General features: G+C 42.6%; 1 protein-coding gene across 7 annotated transcripts in view; it reads left to right on the top strand.

Annotated features, from left to right (window-relative positions):
• The window catches only part of WDFY3 (WD repeat and FYVE domain containing 3), a 353,725-nt gene that overhangs the window by 311,727 nt on the left and 22,862 nt on the right, over positions 1 to 19,136 (top strand). For all 7 annotated transcript variants that reach the window (XM_073637114.1, XM_073637120.1, XM_073637116.1 and 4 more), the window contains 5 exons: positions 4,108 to 4,162; positions 6,339 to 6,458; positions 9,739 to 9,856; positions 12,606 to 12,712; positions 18,959 to 19,112. In XM_073637114.1, the coding sequence (XP_073493215.1) occupies positions 4,108 to 4,162; positions 6,339 to 6,458; positions 9,739 to 9,856; positions 12,606 to 12,712; positions 18,959 to 19,112 (554 nt within the window). The remainder of the gene's footprint in view (positions 1 to 4,107; positions 4,163 to 6,338; positions 6,459 to 9,738; positions 9,857 to 12,605; positions 12,713 to 18,958; positions 19,113 to 19,136) is intronic.

Genomic DNA, 19,136 nt, shown 5'->3' with positions numbered 1-19,136 from the left:
AGGTTTAATAAGTGGGATTTCTTGCCTTGTAAATGGGGTTGGGACCATCAGTTGTGTTGTGTCACCAGCCTCAGAAATAGCAGGTTAACAGCAGCTCAGATTAGAGACCAGGTCAATGCCACACAGAGTTCTAGCAGCAGACTCATCTCTACAACAACTGTTAAGAGGAGACTTTGTGCAGCAGGCCTTCATGGTAAAATAGCTGCTAGGAAACCACTGCTAAGGACAGGCAACAAGCAGAAGAGACTTGTTTGGGCTAAACAACACAAGGAATGGACATTAGACCAGTGGAAATCTGTGCTTTGGTCTGATGAGTCCAAATTTGAGATCTTTGGTTCCAACCACCGTGTCTTTGTGCGACGCAGAAAAGGTGAACGGATGGACTCTACATGCCTTGTTCCCACCGTGAAGCATGGAGGAGGAGGTGTGATGGTGTGGGGGTGCTTTGCTGGTGACACTGTTGGGGATTTATTCAAAATTGAAGGCATACTGAACCAACATGGCTACCACAGCATCTTGCAGCGGCATGCTATTGCATCTGGTTTGCGTTTAGTTGGACCATCATTTATTTTTCAACAGGACAACGACCCCAAACACACCTCCAGGCTGTGTAAGGGCTATTTGACCAAGAAGGAGAGTGATGGGGTGCTACGCCAGATGACCTGGCCTCCACAGTCACCAGACCTGAACCCAATCAAGATGGTTTGGGATGAGCTGGACCGCAGAGTGAAGGCAAAAGGGCCAACAAGTGCTAAGGATCTCTGGGAACTCCTTCAAGATTGTTGGAAGACCATTTCCGGTGACTACCTCTTGAAGCTCATCAAGAGAATGCCAAGAGTGTGCAAAGCAGTCATCAAAGCAAAAGGTGGCTACTTTGAAGAACCTAGAATATAAGACATATTTTCAGTTGTTTCACACTTTTTTGTTAAGTATATAATTCCACATGTGTTAATTCATAGTTCTGATGCCTTCAGTGTGAATGTACAATTTTCATAGTCATGAAAATACAGAAAATTCTTTAAATGAGGTGTGTCCAAACTTTTGGTCTGTACTGTGTGTGTGTGTGTGTGTGTGTATATATATATATATATATATATATATATATATATATATATATATATATATATATATATATATAATATACTGCTCAAAAAAAGTAAAGATAACACTCAAATAACACATCCAGGATCTGAATGAATGAAATATTCTCATTGAATACTTTGTTCTGTACAAAGTTGAATGTGCTGACAACAAAATCACACAAAAATCATCAATGGAAATCAAATTTATTAACCAATGGAGGCCTGGATTTGGAGTCACCCCCAAAATTAAAGTGGAAAAACACACTACAGGCTGATCCAACTTTGATGTAATGTCCTTAAAACAAGTCAAAATGAGGCTCAGTATTGTGTTCGGCCTCCACGTGCCTGTATGACCTCCCTACAACGCCTGAGCATGCTCCTGATGAGTTTGCGGATGGTCTCCTGTGGGATCTCCTCATAGACCTGGACTAAAGCATCCACCAACTCCTGGACAGTCTGTGGTGCAATGTGACTTTGGTGGATGGAGAGAGACATGATGTCCCAGATGTGCTCAATCAGATTCAGGTCTGGGGAACGGGCGGGCAAGTCGATAGCTTCAATGCTTTCATCTTGCAGGAACTGCTGACACACTTCAGCCACATGAGGTCTGGCATTGTCCTGCATTAGGAGGAACCCAGGGCCAACCGCACCAGCATATGGTCTCACAAGGGGTCTGAGAATCTCATCTCTGTACCTAATGGCAGTCAGGCTACCTCTGGCGAGCACATGGAGGGCTGTGCGGCCCTCCAAAGAAATGCCACCCCACACCATTACTGACCCACTGCCAAACCGGTCATGCTGAAAGATGTTGCAGGCAGCAGATCGCTCTCCACGGCGTCTCCAGACTCTGTCACGTCTGTCACATGTGCTCAGTGTGAACCTGCTTTCATCTGTGAAGAGCACAGGGCGCCAGTGGTGACTTTGCCAATCCTGTTGTTCTGTGGCGAATGCCAAGCGTCCTGCACGGTGTTGGGCTGTGAGCACAACCCCCATCTGTGGACGTCGGGCCCTCATACCACCCTCATGGAGTCGGTTTCTAACCATTTGTGCAGACACATGCACATTTGTGGCCTGCTGGAGGTCATTTTGCAGGGCTCTGGCAGTGCTCCTCCTGTTCCTCCTTGCACAAAGGCGAAGGTAGCGTCCTGCTGCTGGGTTGTTGCCCTCCTACGGCCCCCTCCACGTCTCCTGGTGTACTGGCCTGTCTCCTGGTAGCGCCTCCAGCCTCTGGACACTATGCTGACAGACACAGCAAACCTTCTTGCCACAGCTCGCATTGATGTGCCATCCTGGATGAGCTGCACTACCTGAGCAACTTCTGTGGGTTGTAGAGTCCGTCTCACGCTACCACGAGTGTGAAAGCACAACCAACATTCAAAAGTGACCAAAATATCAGTCAGAAAGCATTGGTACTGAGATGTGGTCTGTGGTCCCCATCTGCAGAACCACTCCTTTATTGAGTGTGTCTTGATAATTGCCAATAATTTCCATCTATTATCTATTCCATTTGCACAACAGCATGTGAAATTGATTGTCAATCAGTGTAGCTTCTTTAGTGGAAAGTTTGATTTCACAGAAGTTTGATTTACTTGGAGTTATATTCTGTTGTTTAAGTGTTCCCTTTATTTTTTTGAGCAGTGTATGTATGTATGTGTGTATGTATATGTATATATATATATATATATATATATATATATATATATATATATATATATATATATATATATATATATATATAAATATATATATATATAAATTTTTTTTTTATTTTTTTCTATTAGAGATACATATAGATATATATCATCTTGTCATGATGGCTACTATAACATTTTTAAATATTCTAATTTTAAGAAGCTGGCTTTAAATATTGTGGTTACTACATAGGGAATATAAGGCATGGGATCGTTCTATTATGCACTATATTAAGATAAAGACAAAGAAAAAAGTGATGCTTTGAAACTGTGTATAAAGCCCCAAAGCTTCACATTAAAAGCATAAAGACGTGTTCCTTTGTCTGTCAGTGCAATCATTAAGTTCTTCGTTTGCTGCAATTATATTGGAAAGCCGCTAATTATATTGTCAGGGAAAAAAAATGAAGAGGCCAAACAAAAGTTGTTGTATTCATCACTGCAAATTACTGCACGCTCGCAGGCTTCTTCCAATAAAGAACAGATTTAAGAACATAAATGCATGAATGTTTTCTAGTTTGTTAATCTTCTTAATAGCTGTCTAAGCAAGGTGCTATTATACATATTTTTGCAGATTTGGGTAGTGTTGAAAAAACACTTGCTTCTTGGAAGCTGTCAACAAGTAGGTTAACTGGTGCTGATGTTTGATAAAGAGCATTTCCACCTATAACATACAAAATGCATATGTTAGTAAATCAGTGAAAGCCAAAGTTGATATTTTTTCCAGCAACATTATCATATGTTCTGTTGCAGTGGACTTTTGTTTGTCACTTTTTAATTAGCTTTTCAGAAAATGATATCCAATGCCAAATCAATAACAAAGCGATAGTAAAGATACAAAGATGTTATTTCAAAAGTGCCAACCAATATGGCTACACTTGTGTTGCTCTTTTCTGCACATGTGGCCATTTCTGTAAAAACGTTGGGCCCGGTTCCTTAAGACTGGCGTTGTACATTATACTGGAGTAGAATGCGCCAAATTCATTAACAGGCGCATGTCACCTCATAAATTTGGCGCATCTTCTCTGTGGTGTGCACCTTGCCAAAAATATTAGGGACCAAAGTAACATTTCTGGCGTGAGTTGCGTCACTAAAGTGGTGTGTTGGCCAGATGGGTACTGCCACGACCTCTGTATACTCCACCCACTATGGTGGAGCTGGCCAGGATTGGCATGACACCGCCAATAGTCGCAAAATGTGCTCAAAAATTTGCAACTTTTCAAAATATTTTACTCCAGGAAAAAAAGAAATGTGAATAGTGTCTAATTACTATTAGTCATGTAAGAATTGTTCATATAAATTGCATTATGTATCTTGTGTTTTCCTCTGTATTTTAGGTCTGGGCTTCTCAGCACTTTAGTCGGAGAAAAGTCTGTTACACAGAGATGGGAGGTAAAATGAAAGCACATTATGGTAGCATTTTGTTGTTGAGATGATAAATAAATCACAATATATTAATGAAGCATTTTATTGTCCAGCAGAGATAATATAATATAGAATTTTGCAAGAGGATGCAAACAGTCATATTAGGATTCATATTCTATGGATCTATGGCACTAATAAAAAAAAAAAAAAAAAAAAGTACCTCTGTGAGATTTTAATTCGGCACGTCACATATCATGGTAGAGAATTAAAATAAAGAAAAAACCTTAAAATTCAGTGGGGTCACAGAGGAGCATATCTCACAACTTTGCAGCTCTTAGACTAATTTTCCTCTTATTGAAGCCCCTAGATTGCCCTTTCATTGTCCCCATAAAGTATGATACCAACAAAAGTGCCCCCAAACACAGTATGATCCCTCCACACGTATTGTATGATGACCCTACTGTACCCCCCCCTCAACTTCCCTGGCAAAGCATGGGACCCCAACACAGTATGATGCTTAACTGTGATCTCCACACAGCCCTCCACACAGTATAATGGGCCCCACATAGTCCTCCATTCAGAATAATTGGCCCCACACAGTATAATGGGCCCCACACAGCCCTCCACACAGTATAATGGGCCCCACATAGTCCTCCACACAGTATAATGGGCCCCACACAGCCCTCCACACAGTATAATGGGCCCCACATAGTCTTCCATACAGAATAATGGGCCCCACATAGTCCTCCATACAGAATAATGGGCTCCACATAGTCCTCCATACAGAATAATGGGCTCCACATAGTCTTCCATACAGAATAATGGGCCCCACATAGTCCTCCATACAGAATAATGGCCCCACATAGTCCTCCATACAGAATAATGGGCTCCACATAGTCCTCCATACAGAATAATGGGCCCCACATAGTCCTCCATACAGAATAATGGGCTCCACATAGTCCTCCATACAGAATAATGGGCCCCACATAGTCCTCCATACAGAATAATGTCCCCACATAGTCCTCCGTACAGAATAATGGGCTCCACATAGTCCTCCATAGAGAATAATGGGCCCCACATAGTCCTCCATACAGAATAATGGGCCCCACATAGTCCTCCATACAGAATAATGTCCCCACATAGTCCTCCATACAGAATAATGTCCCCACATAGTCCTCCGTACAGAATAATGGGCTCCACATAGTCCTCCGTACAGAATAATGGGCTCCACATAGTCCTCCATACAGAATAATGGGTCCCACATAGTCCTCCATACAGAATAATGGGCTCCACATAGTCCTCCGTACAGAATAATGGGCTCTACATAGTCCTCCATACAGAATAATGGGCCCCACATAGTCCTCCGTACAGAATAATGGGCTCTACATAGTCCTCCATACAGAATAATGGGCTCCACATAGTCCTCCATACAGAATAATGGGCTCCACATAGTCCTCCATACAGAATAATGGGTCCCACATAGTCCTCCATACAGAATAATGGGCTCCACATAGTCCTCCGTACAGAATAATGGGCTCTACATAGTCCTCCATACAGAATAATGGGCTCCACATAGTCCTCCGTACAGAATAATGGGCTCCACATAGTCCTCCGTACAGAATAATGGGCTCCACATAGTCCTCCATACAGAATAATGGGTCCCACATAGTCCTCCATACAGAATAATGGGCTCTACATAGTCCTCCATACAGAATAATGGGTCCCACATAGTCCTCCATACAGAATAATGGGCTCCACATAGTCCTCCGTACAGAATAATGGGCTCTACATAGTCCTCCATACAGAATAATGGGCCCCACATAGTCCTCCATATGGCGTCATGGGCCAAATATAATCACCCTGAGGGCCAAATTCCAGAGTTTGCCATGTGTGCTTTAGTGAGTTCCTGATCCGGCACCTTACGGATACTGGTCCCTTACTGTGTATGTCTTTAGTCTTTCTTTTCTTTTCTACTTGTTTTCTTGAGAACCCTGGGGTTTTGTTTGGAGCTAATGCTTGATACAGCTTGTATTCCTACAAATCACTGCCCAGCATGGCCCAGAAATCTGTGCTCATGGCTGGCATGTTATTTGTACCTCATTTCACCCCAGCAACACCTCAGAGATAAGCTCCATAAAATCAGTGAGAATGAATGTTCGCCTCTCTGGTGTGTGTCTAATCCTTGTCTCCTGTGTCCATTCAGAGAGGAGAAATCAGCAATTTCCAGTATTTGATGCACTTAAACACCCTGGCAGGCCGGTCATACAATGATCTCATGCAGTACCCCGTCTTCCCATGGATCCTGGCAGATTATGACTCTGAGGTAATTGTGGCTTGTTAAACTGATAAATCTTTTGTTTCAAGACTCTATCACAAACCTTCCTAAACAATTGATATGGGAACAGTAACAGATCTCGCCTTCTGAACACGTCAGCCTGTTTACACCACATTATTGCCCGACACTTGGTGTATTTGCTTCGAAAAGCTTATGGAGTATATGGGAAACATATTCATAAAGCTCTATTTACTCGACAAAACCTAAAAGTGTTTTTTTGGCTTCCTTTGGGCCAGTGTATATAAATATACTTTTTTTTACTATGTAAGAAAGTGTAGAAAAGAAAACTATGCTGTTTATTTCATAGAGACATATCTTAGAGCTTTCCATTAGAGATACACATGAAGAATTCCTTCCAAAGTATATATCATATGGAAGGCTCTAATGAGGTGTGAACCAGGCCTTGCACGCATGCATTAACGGACATGGTAACTCCTCCATCGTTTACATAGGGACCACTTGAATACTGCATCTTGAAAGCACCACTCAAGTGTTTTTTTTTAATCTACGCTTTGGGTGGTGTTAAGTTCCCTGCCCCTAGCATTATACTTACCAGCCACAGTCTTCATCTGTTATCGGCACTGCTCCGGTCGTCTTCTGCAGGTTATGACCTACCGGATCACTCCAGTGGTTGCTGGCCGAACCAGAAGTCACTACTCAATGTAAGTCTGATAGACAGAATGAGGCTCCCATAGACTTACACTGAGAGCTTGTGACCGTTAGCTCTGACTTCCGGTCAGTCAGAAGTTGCAGTCACAAGATGGCGTCATGGAACCGGAGTTGTCCTGGGAAGAGCTGAATACAGAGTCTGGTAAGCATATTACTAGGGGAAAGGAACATGGATTAGTGATATCACTACACTGTTTTTTTTATTATTTCAGCGCTAGAGTGGTGCTTGAAATGTCATTTCACGCCTGTACTTCACACATTGTAAATATACTGATACATTGTAGCAAAGACAAGTGAGATTGCTTCGCTGATGGATTTAGCACACAGTGTTATGATCTGCTACAAGCACTAAGGAAAGAAAGGAGATCTGTCCCTACAATAGAACTAAGCTAGATTCCTACGATGTAACGGGGAACCTGATCCTGCGATCAGACCCGCTAAAGTCCTCGGCTAGTCTGTACGAAGACCTATAGATGCAAGGGAGGGATCCCTACAAGAACTAGGGACTGGGATAAAGTTGGGCACCTCCTAGCAGAAATTGTAGCAGTAAAAGACAAACACACAACATAGAACATAAAGGTCCGAAGACCAAGCTAAACAGACTGAGAAAGGTAACTAAGCACCAGGCTAACTTAAGAGTAGAAATTACAATGAAGTCCAGCAAGGCCAGGAGGGCGGAGCAGGATTAAATAGGCAAACAAGGTCATGTGACCAGCAAGATAGAAAAAACCTAACAGGAGAGTTCTAACAGTACCCCCTCTTCTATGAGAATCCTCCGGATCCCCTAGGCCCAGGCTTATCAGGAAACCTCTTGTGAAACGCTCTGACAAGTCTGGAAGCAGAAAGAAATACCCCCTTAGAATTTAAACAGGCAATACGGGCGTAACTGACCTTTTTTTTTTCTTTGTTCATACGAAGTACACAGTTCTTAATAAAATGATCAGATTTTCCGCAATAAAAGCACAAACCTTCAGAAGATCTGCGGTCTTTTTCCTGAGAGCGGGGTGCCATCGCCCCGATCTCCATTGGCTCTCCAATGTCAGTACAGACCCTCTCAAGACTCGGAGCTGACATGGCAAAGGATTTACTCTCATTAACCCTTGCACGCAGTCTCCTGTCCACCCGTATAGCTAATTGCATAGCCTCCTGCAAGTTTCCAGGTGTGGGATAAGCAATCAGCAAATCCTTAACCCTTTCACCTAGCCCCGCAAGAAACAAACTTTTCAAAGTTGAACCGTTCCACTCCACCTGGGCGGACCACCGACGGAAGTGAGAACAATATTTTTCCACATTACCTGATCCCTGCCTCAAATGTCTTAATTCAGTCTCAGCTGATGAGACACGATCAGGATCATCATACAACAAACCCAAAGCAGAAAAAAAACTTTCCACTGATCTAAAGCATGGATCACTAGGTTGGAGAGAAAAGGCCCATCCCTGAGGTTCTTTGCGCAAAAATGACATTATGAACCCTATGCGCTGTGATTCATCACCAGAGGATCTGGGTCTCAAACGAAAATACAAAAAACAAGCATTTTTAAAGGAAAAAAATTCCTGTTGATCACCAAAGAATAAATCAGGCAAACGTACCTTTGGCTCCACAAAATGTGCTCCAGAACAGCTACTCACGTGTTGTTGGAGCTCGGCCACCTCCAGAGAGAGTCCCTGCAGGCGTTGAGCCAAATCCTGAACCGACACCATGATGGAAACTGGAAGTCTTTCCTTAGAGATATTTTTTGGGCTGTACTGACTGTTATGATCTGCTACAAGCACTAAGGAAAGAAAGGAGATCTGTCCCTACAATAGAACTAAGCTAGATCCCTACGATGTAACGGGGAACCTGATCCTGCGATCAGACCCGCTAAAGTCCTCGGCTAGTCTGTACGAAGACCTATAGATGCAAGGGAGGGATCCCTACAAGAACTAGGGACTGGGATAAAGTTGGGCACCTCCTAGCAGAAATTGTAGCAGTAAAAGACAAACACACAACATAGAACATAAAGGTCCGAAGACCAAGCTAAACAGACTGAGAAAGGTAACTAAGCACCAGGCTAACTTAAGAGTAGAAATTACAATGAAGTCCAGCAAGGCCAGGAGGGCGGAGCAGGATTAAATAGGCAAAAACGGTCATGTGACCAGCAAGATAGAAAAAACCTAACAGGAGAGTTCTAACACACATCATATTGTCTAGACTGGAGAAAATTCTCTGCGTTCTTATCCTGAGCTTTATGGTTCATAATTGTATTCCCATAACCATCAAACTGCTAGAACTGACAAGGATGGCTGATCGTCCCAATCAGATGATGTCGGTGGTTGTCACCATTTGGGATGTGGAAGCTTTTATACCGAGATAACGGAATAGATTATAAAAAGTCTTGTATGCGGTGTTGTGTTTTATGCAGCCTTGTATATTATGTAGATTATTTATATGAACATTAGAGATATCATGAGGCAAATACATACCACAAGTTAGGATTTAATCCTGCTTGTAATAAACTTGTGAGTTTTCGTATCTTTTTGCCTACTTAACATTTGAAATATTTTAGAAAATCTACTTTTAATTATTGATGTAAGCTTTTCTTTTAATCTTTTTTTGCAGGAACTGGACTTGACAAACCACAAGACTTTTCGAAACCTTGCCAAGCCAATGGGAGCACAGACTGACGATCGATTGGCACAGTATAAGAAGCGTTATAAGGATTGGGAAGATCCCAATGGTGCGTTTTTGTAACAGCAAATTTATAGATCCTGTGTCAAAAGTCTTGCCTACACCTACACCATTGTAGAGTCTCGCCTAAACTATGGAGGTGCATAGGGATCATCATGTGGTGCCAACATAGGGTCAGCTGTGGACTGTCTTTGTAAGGGCAGGAGTTCTGGGGTATAGGGTCAGGTGATTGATGTTTTATTCCCTGTCTGAATCCAGATTGCTGAAAAGACTGACATGGTGGACCAGCATTTACTTCTCAGGTGAGATCTTTCCATACTTTGAGTTTAATAAGATGAACTAGATGGTTGAAGATCTTGCCTATTTACATACAGAGTCTGAAATATAGGCACATTAAATTCGGATGGATACATGTGCAATACTCAGTCTCTTTCAAAAGTATGTGGTCTAGCATCTTTGTCTATTTATTTATATATATGTGGATACATGATTGATAATACTATACCGCATGGAAACAAATCAAATACATGGGACCACTGTTGATATATCCCCTGATCATTGATTTATATTATATTATACGTAGCATTAGAGAGACCACTGATCACTGTAAAACAAAAGCACGAGTAATTGAGTTTGTTCATGAATATATATGTATCTGATTTCTATGTATGGCATCCTATTTTGTCCATTGCTTGAGGATCCATTAATAATACATGAATTGGGGGAGTAAAAAGCCACTGATATTGTGAGATATTATCCCTTTGGACTGAATGGGAATAGGTCACATTGAACTGAAGGACCAGCCAAAGGGATGGCTGTTTAATAGAGTGGCTATTAAGTACGCAAGCTAATATTTTTTGATTATAGAAGGTTCTAGAGGCTATTGTTTTGTTGTCTACTTTATACTATGGATCTAATGATAAATTTGGATATTATTTGATTATATATGTATCCAGTATTGTCCTAAACTAAATTTTTCTAGTTTGTGGTGTCTCTTTTTGAATAACATTTTTTAATATTTTTTAATATAATATTAATAAAATAGTAATTTTAATATAAATCTCTATTTGGCTTTGATAGATAATCTTTATGAGATAAACATTGGAATTTTTTGTTGCTGTATCTCACCTAAACTATGTGAAGAGCAGGGACGTAACTACCCCGGACGCACATCCAGTTGAAGTGTACCTTTGGGTCCATGCGCGGCAATATACGCTGCTGGCCAATCAGAGGCCAGCAGCTGACGCCAGCGTGCAGATGGCTGGGGGCGCAAGGCAGTGACGTCATGCGCTCCCTTCACTTGCATTGTGAAGTCAGCTGCCGGCTTCAGAAGAGGAGAGTATAATGGTTTATTTTTTTCTATGCATTAAAGAACAGCGGCAGAACGAGGGATATATATATACCAGGATGGGGGGATATATATACCAGGATGGAGCCCAGGTTAGGGGACATATTACCAGGATGGGGCCCAGGATAAGGGACATATCTTGCACTGGAGTCTGTTGGACTTTATTTACGCCACTGGTGAAGAGACTTGCCTACACATATACCAGTTCTGTTCATGGTATGCTATGAATTAGCCATTGTAAAGATAGACCCATGTCATAGAAATGGTTAGCATTTAGGCTATGTGCCCACGTTGCATTTATGAAGCAGAAAATTTCTGCTGCATAAATGCAAGTCCTCTCCCGGAAAAACGCATGCGGAATTCCGCACGCGTTTATCGCGCATTTTTCGCGCGTTTATCACGCGTTTTCCACATGCGGAATTGCCTTGCGTTTTTTATGCATTGGACAAAGGCAATTCCGCTTGCGGAAACTCAAAATTAAATGACATGCTGCGGATTTTTGAACGCGGCATAAACGCTGCGGAAAAATCCGCAGCATGTGCATAGAACTTGCGGAATCCCATTGGGGACCATGGGGTGCGGATATACATGCGTTTTTCAAGCGTTTACGCTGCGGAAATTCCACATCAAAAACGCTTGAAAAACGCTACGTGGGCACACAGCCTAAACCTTCATTTTGTAAAGCGCATAAGATGATTATTCGCAGTCTCTAGTTGTTGTTTCCTTTGACACCGTTTTCATACATTCAGCCTCATATACCAAGAAATCAGATTGTCACTTGGGATTGAGTAGATCATACAGTTAACATGTAGTCATATTCCTTAAAGGTGTTGCAAGAGGTTAGAATAATATAACTACTCTTCTCCAGAAACAGTACCACTCTTGTCCATAGGCGGTGACTTGTCGTATTGTAGCTCTGCTCCATTCACTTCATTATAACTGGAATGCAATGCCAGAGACAAACTATAGACAAGAGTCACAATGTTTTTTGATGAGGTTCTTTAAACCCTTTAAGTCTAACTTAACACTGGGAAGCACAAATTTTGGTGGTAATAGAATAAAGCAAGTATTATTGGTCAAGGCCCGAGTACCAATTCAATAGAAGCATAAACTTGGTATCTGTACCATGCTCTGTGTGCATGCTCAGACTGAAGTTGTGCACTTCTCGGGGGTCCGAGGACCAGTGGCTGTTAAATATAAAAAATGAGCCGGAAAGTTTAGTTACTCTGTAATCGCTATATTTTTTTTTCTATCAATACAAGTTTTTCTTGTTGTGTTGGTCCCTGAGTGAATTCTTAATTTCAATCTGTATTTGCAAAGTTTACTAATTATACCTATTCAAAACACTGACTGAGAGATATTGGCTTTTACTGACAAATAATTTTTTCAGGTATATACATCCTTGTAAACCCTTCCTTGTTTGCATCACTGTCATGTTTTATTTACACAGGAGAGACACCAGCTTATCACTACGGGACTCATTATAGCTCCGCTATGATTGTAGCATCCTATCTAGTCCGAATGGAGCCATTTACTCAGATCTTCCTCCGGCTTCAGGTATTCACTGTGAATATAATGGCCTCATGTGATCTATCTATACTGTATCTGTTTGTTATCCAGAGGTGTGTTAGCCCTTAAATTCCACAATTTGTCATTATACCAATTCAATAGATTCTTGAACCACCTAGAAAGAAAAAAAAATGTTTGGTCTATATGGCTGATGGTATTCGTTAAAGGGGGTGTCCGACATACAAATTCATTTTCATCCTATATCCCTATCTATTTAATGCAATAATCTAAATTATTTCTAATATACTTTAATTAAAAATTCTCTATCCTTCACTATCGCAGCCTTTGCCCCCTGTGCGATATGCACAATGACAGCGTGCTCTCTTGCCGGCTCAGATCAGCCATAACAAGCTGGCAATAGAGTGCACTGTCAGTGCGTGTTATCAGAATACCTGACATGCAGAGTCTAGCGCTGCTTCGCAAGTGCGGCACTGGTTTCTGCACGCCTGGTATTCGTTTTAAAACGTGCACTGACAGTGTGCTCTCTTGCCAGCTCGTTACTGCTGATCTGAGCTGGCGAGAAAGCACACTGTCATTGTGCACATCACACAGTGACAGAGCAGGGACTAGCTCAGCTCCTGACACGAGCGTCACTGACTGTTCATTTCAGGGATGTACAATGGCTGCGGCAGTGACCTCAGCCTCTGCACCCTGATGATGCTTAACTTTAGTATCCCAGTATGCACTTGGATTCTCAAAGCCTCATCAAAAAGGAAGTGGGGGAAAGAAAGAAAAGCAGGTACATAGTGCAGTTAGGGAAGGATAGGGAATTTTGAATAAAAGTATATTAGAAAATAGTTTTGAGTATAGCATTAAATAGATAAGGATTTAGGATGATAATCAATTTGCATATTGAACCACCCCTTTCAGGCATCTGTGAGATTTATAGATTTTTTTTTTTTTCATGTTTGTTGACCTGCTCATTACATACATTTCAGAGATGTGTCCGATCTATGTATCCGAATGTACACTGCTCAAAAAAATAAAGGGAACACTCAAATAACACATCCTAGATCTGAATGAATGAAATATTCTCACTGAATACTTTGTTCTGTACAAAGTTGAATGTGCTGACCACAAAATCACACAAAAATCATCAATGGAACTCAAATTTATTAACCAATGGAGGCCTGGATTAGGAGTCACCCCCAAAATTAAAGTGGAAAAACACACTACAGGCTGATCCAACTTTGATGTAATGTCCTTAAAACAAGTCAAAATGAGGCTCAGGATTCTGTGTGGCCTCCACGTGCCTGTATGACCTCCCTACAACGCCTGGGCATGCTCCTGATGAGGTTGCGGATGGTCTCCTGTGGGATCTCCTCCCAGACCTGGACTAAAGCATCCGCCAACTCCTGACAGTCTGTGGTGCAACGTGACGTTGGTGGAGGGAGCGAGACATGATGTCTCAGATGTGCTCAATCGGATTCAGGTCTGGGGAACGGACAGGCCAGTCCATAGCTTCAATGCCTTCATCTTGCAGGAACTGCTGACACACTCCAGCCACATGAGGTCTGGCATTGTCCTGCATTAGGAGGAACCCAGGGCCAACCGCACCAGCATATGGTCTCACAAGGGGTCTGAGGATCTCACCTCGGTACCTAATGGCAGTCAGGCTACCTCTGGCGAGCACATGGAGGGCTGTGTGGCCCTCCAAAGAAATGCCACCCCACACCGTTACCGACCCACTGCCAAACCGGTCATGCTGAAGGATGTTGCAGGCAGCAGATCGCTCTCCACGGCGTCTCCAGACTGTCACGTCTGTCACATGTGCTCAGTGTGAACCTGCTTTCAACTGTGAAGAGCACAGGGCGCCAGTGGCGACTTTGCCAATCCTGGTGTTCTGTGGCAAATGCCAAGTGTCCTGCATGGTGTTGGGCTGTGAGCACAACCCCCATCTGTGGACGTCTGGCCCTCATACCACCCTCATGGAGTCGGTTTCTAAACGTTTGTGCAGACACATGCACATTTGTGGCCTGCTGGAGGTCATTTTGCAGGGCTCTGGCAGTGCTCCTCCTGTTTCTCCTTGCACAAAAGCGGAGGTAGCTGTCCTGCTGCTGTTTTTTTCCCCCTCCTACGGCCCCCTCCACGTCTCCTGGTGTACTGGCCTGTCTCCTGGTAGCACTTCCAGCCTCTGGACACTATGCTGACAGACACAGCAGACCTTCTTGCCACAGCTCGCATTGATGTGCCATCCTGGATGAGCTGCACTACCTGAGCAACTTCTGTGGGTTATAGAGTCCATCTCATGCTACCACCAGTGTGAAAGCACAACCAACATTCAAAAGTGACCAAAACATTAGCCAGAAAGCATTGGTACTGAGATGTGGTCTGTGGTCCCCACCTGCAGAACCACTCCTTTATTGAGGGTGTCTTGATAATTGCCAATAATTTCCATCTATTGCCTATTCCATTTGCACAACAGCATGTGAAATTGATTGTCAATCAGTGTTGCTTCCTAAGTGGACAGTTTGATTTCACAGAAGTTTGATTTACTTGGAGTTATATTCTGTTGTTTAAGTGTTCCCTTTATTTTTTTGAGCAGTGTATTTAATCTTCAGTCGTAGCCAATAGTTTTGAGACTGACACAAATTTTGGTTTTCATAAAGTTGTCTGCTTCAGTTTTTATAGTGACATTTTACTCTGGAAGAGTGATCAGATGTATTGCAAAAAATTGCAAAGTCATTTCTTGCCATGAAATTTAACTTAAAAGGAACCTGACCACTTACCCAAGTCATCCAAATTGTTACTATGTATTGCTCTGTTAATACCATACCTAACAAGCAGTTTTTATTGTCTAAAGGATTACTGAATGTTGCAAAAAGCTATTTTGTAACTTTGGTGTCAGTATACGAATTAGTGAATGATTAGTCGTGGGGGCGTTATTTTCTCCCAGACTGGTCATTCCACTAATCATGAGGCAGCGGTGAAGTAGAACTCAGCCAGCCATTATGATACGCAGTTTCCCCCTGGGCATCCGCAATGAAGCCAAGGTGCATATACCCGGCTTACTATGCATTGTCAGGGAGGCAGAGACTACTTCACATATTGCCACCAAAGTTCTAAAATAGTTGTTTTGTAATATGCTGTAAACCTTTTGACAGTTAACTGTTGTTTATTATTTAGAGCAGTGGTCGGCAAACTTTTTTGCACCAGGGACCGGCTTTAAGCAAGACCAGTTTTCAATGGCCCGGTGGGGGCGGGGCTTTGGTCATATGTGGGTGGGGTTATGGAGGGGTGGAGCTTAGTGCATACTTATCATATAATTATGACATTTATAATGAGAATGTGATTCAACTTACCATAGGTTCAGAATGAGTGGGAGCACCAGGCTTGTTTCCCTGGATCAGTGGGAGCACTGGGCTTGTTTTCCTGCAACAAGACGGTCCCATCTAGGTCCCATCTGATGATGATGACCACTACTGCTGCTACTGGACACAGCCACTGCTGCTATGAATTTTCACTGTTATTTGCTTTTTTCACTTTAACCAGAAAATCTGCTGCTGGGCCCCACGACACCAGAACACAGCTACAGGAGTCATAAGGGTGGGACACCTGACGTCATATCTAGCTGCCCATTAGCATCCAGAGCCCCTCCCCCTCCAACTCGCAGCTAGCAGGAGGGGAAGGAGCGCTGGACACACATGACCTGCTTGTCCCTGCTCCTGCCTGAGCACATTCTGCGAGTAGGGCCGCATGGCTAATTATCTATTCACTGCCAGTCCCTCCTCCTCTTTTCTTATAGGCTACTGATCACATGCTGGCTTTCTCCCTGCTGATCCTCTACAACTGTCAGCGGCACCGCGGACCGGCTGAAAAACCCCAACGGCCCGGTCCTGGTCCGCGGACCGGCGGTTGGGGACCTCTGATTTAGGGTATTCACTTAGCAATAATTACAAGGTCGCAGTTTGGGGGACCTGGCCAAGCTCAGGTTCCCTTTAACCACAAAATCCCATTTCCACTAAATTTCAGTCCTGTCAATAAAATTACCTGCTTACTTCATTTCAGTGATCTTTTCCTTAGTTTAGGAAAAAGTGTTAAAGAGAACAAGGCAGCTGATGTCATTCAGTCATGTTGATTGAATTATAAGCGCAAACTGGTTGCTTTATAAGGGGGTTGGTGCTTAAAGGGGTTATCTGGTCAAAAGTGATGTCTGCAGTCACTCTGTGTGACTGCAGGCTTATGAATTCCCCCAGTGCAGGCACTGTGCGCTGTGGAGATTCGCCGGTATGAAACCCGGGACCAGAGGGTATGTATAAAATATACATACCCCCGGCCAGTCAGCGCCACCTCGCTCCATACACCTGTATGGGGCGAGGCCACGCCCCGTTTAGTGACGTGGACAGTCGAGTAGAAGGTGCGGCCTCGCTCAATACAAGTGTATGGAGAGCGAGGCCACACCCACTGGCCGGGGGTATGTATAACGTCATACTGACGAATACCCGCAGCGCACAGTGCCTGCGCTGGGGGGATTCATAAGCCTGCAGTCACACAGTGTGACTGCAAACTTATCACTTTTGACTGGACAACCCCTTTAAAATCATTGTCTTTAACAGAAAAAGACCATCTGTCAGTAGGACCAACCCTTATAAGCTGTCTATATGGGCACACAGGTCATAGAAAATTGAAATAATGATACCTTGATATCTGCGATCCTGTGTCTTATTCCTGAATTATCCACATTTTCTTATGATCTATGGGCCAGACACAGATCTGAATGATTATCTGCCTCCAGGACTTATTTTAAATGAAATGGGGAGTTACCAGTGTGAGACATGTAATGGTTGCTCTCTGCTCTCCTGATCTCACAGGCAGCTAGTGTTGCAATACAGTAGAGCTGTGAGAGCTGCAGCTGCAAACTTGTTTGTAATGAGACAAAGTTCAGTTCTACTGTGTTGTTACATGTCTCATCCTTTTATTGAAAATAATCTCTGGAGGCAGATTCTAATGCCGTTCGGTGTCCAGCCCATAGATCTTAAAAGCTTGTTTACGTATAAGAAAAACATTGATTTCTCTGGAATAAAAAATAAGATTGCAGATATCAAGGTATCATTTTATTCAGCTTCCTATGACTTACATGCCCATATAGACTGTTTAGTAGGGTTGAGCCTACTTACAGATTTTCCTTTTAACCATGGTTACCTCCAAAAAACATGTGCAGTCATCATTGCTTTGCATCAAAAGGACTTTACAAGCAAGAGCATTGCTGCTTGTAAGATTGCGCTTATATCTTGTATTGCTCTCGCTAATCCGATTGCACTTATCGGATCATCGAGAGGTTAGTTTCTGTGAAGAATGCTTTAGGGCACTCAGAGTCTAGCCAGTGCCAAGGCTGTCTCCTAAAGAGGATTCCGCTACAGTATTGGTTCAACACCAATAAATAGCTTGTTCAGGAATCGCAGCAGACGGGTGTCAGTGCATCTGCATGCACAGTGAGGCTAATGCTTTTGGAAGCCGGCTTGGTATCAAGAAAGGCAGGAAAGAATCAACTTCTCTCCAACAAAAACATCAATGACAGACTGACATTCTGCAGAAAGTAGAGGTATTGGATTGCAGAGGACTGGGGCAATGTTACTTTCTCTGGTGAAGCCCCCTTCAGACTGTTATAGTGATTGTCTGGAGAAGAAAAGGTGAGCACTACTATGAGTCCTGTGTCTCAGTAAAGCAACATGAGACCATTCATGTCTGGGATTGCTCCATCCAGAGGAGTAGGCTCACTCACAATTTTGCCTAAGAACAGTGCTATGAATAAAGAATGGGATCTAAACCTCTTCCAAGAGCCATTTCTCCCAATGATCCAGGAGCAATTTGGTGATGAGCAATGCTTTTTCAAGCATGATGAAGCACCATGTCACAAGGCAAAAGTAAATCCAAGCACTGATTAGGCAAGAATGGATTGCCTTCAGTCAGGACTTGGCCCAGAAACTTATATCCAAGAATTGCAGAAGTCTTGAAAAAATAAGGGTTAACATTGTAAATATTGGGTCTTTTAATAAACTTGATGTATTTGTCAATTTAGAAAAATATGAAATGGTTATAATTTCACTCAAGTAACCATAGAAATATCTGAATAAAGGGTCTAAAAACAATGAAGTAGCAAGCTTTATTAAAACCAAAATGTGTGTCATTCTCAAAACTTTTGACTGTATATATCCAGGACCTTTTAGAGAAATGTGTGTTTTTGTTTTTTTTAATTTAAGTATAGATATTCATCTTTTTTTTTCCCCATTGTAGGGTGGACACTTTGACCTGGCCGATCGAATGTTTCACAGTGTTCGTGAAGCCTGGTACTCTGCATCCAAACACAACATGGCCGATGTGAAGGAACTCATTCCAGAGTTTTTCTACCTACCAGAGTTTCTTCTCAACTCCAACAACTTTGACCTCGGTATAAGATGCCATATTTTTAAAT

Source organism: Phyllobates terribilis, unplaced genomic scaffold (genome assembly GCF_046119375.1).
Source record: "Phyllobates terribilis strain yellow unplaced genomic scaffold, ASM4611937v1 Scaffold_1__5_contigs__length_1240528914, whole genome shotgun sequence".
Lineage (NCBI taxonomy): Eukaryota > Metazoa > Chordata > Amphibia > Anura > Dendrobatidae > Phyllobates > Phyllobates terribilis.
This window is presented reverse-complemented; position numbering and strand designations above follow the sequence as displayed.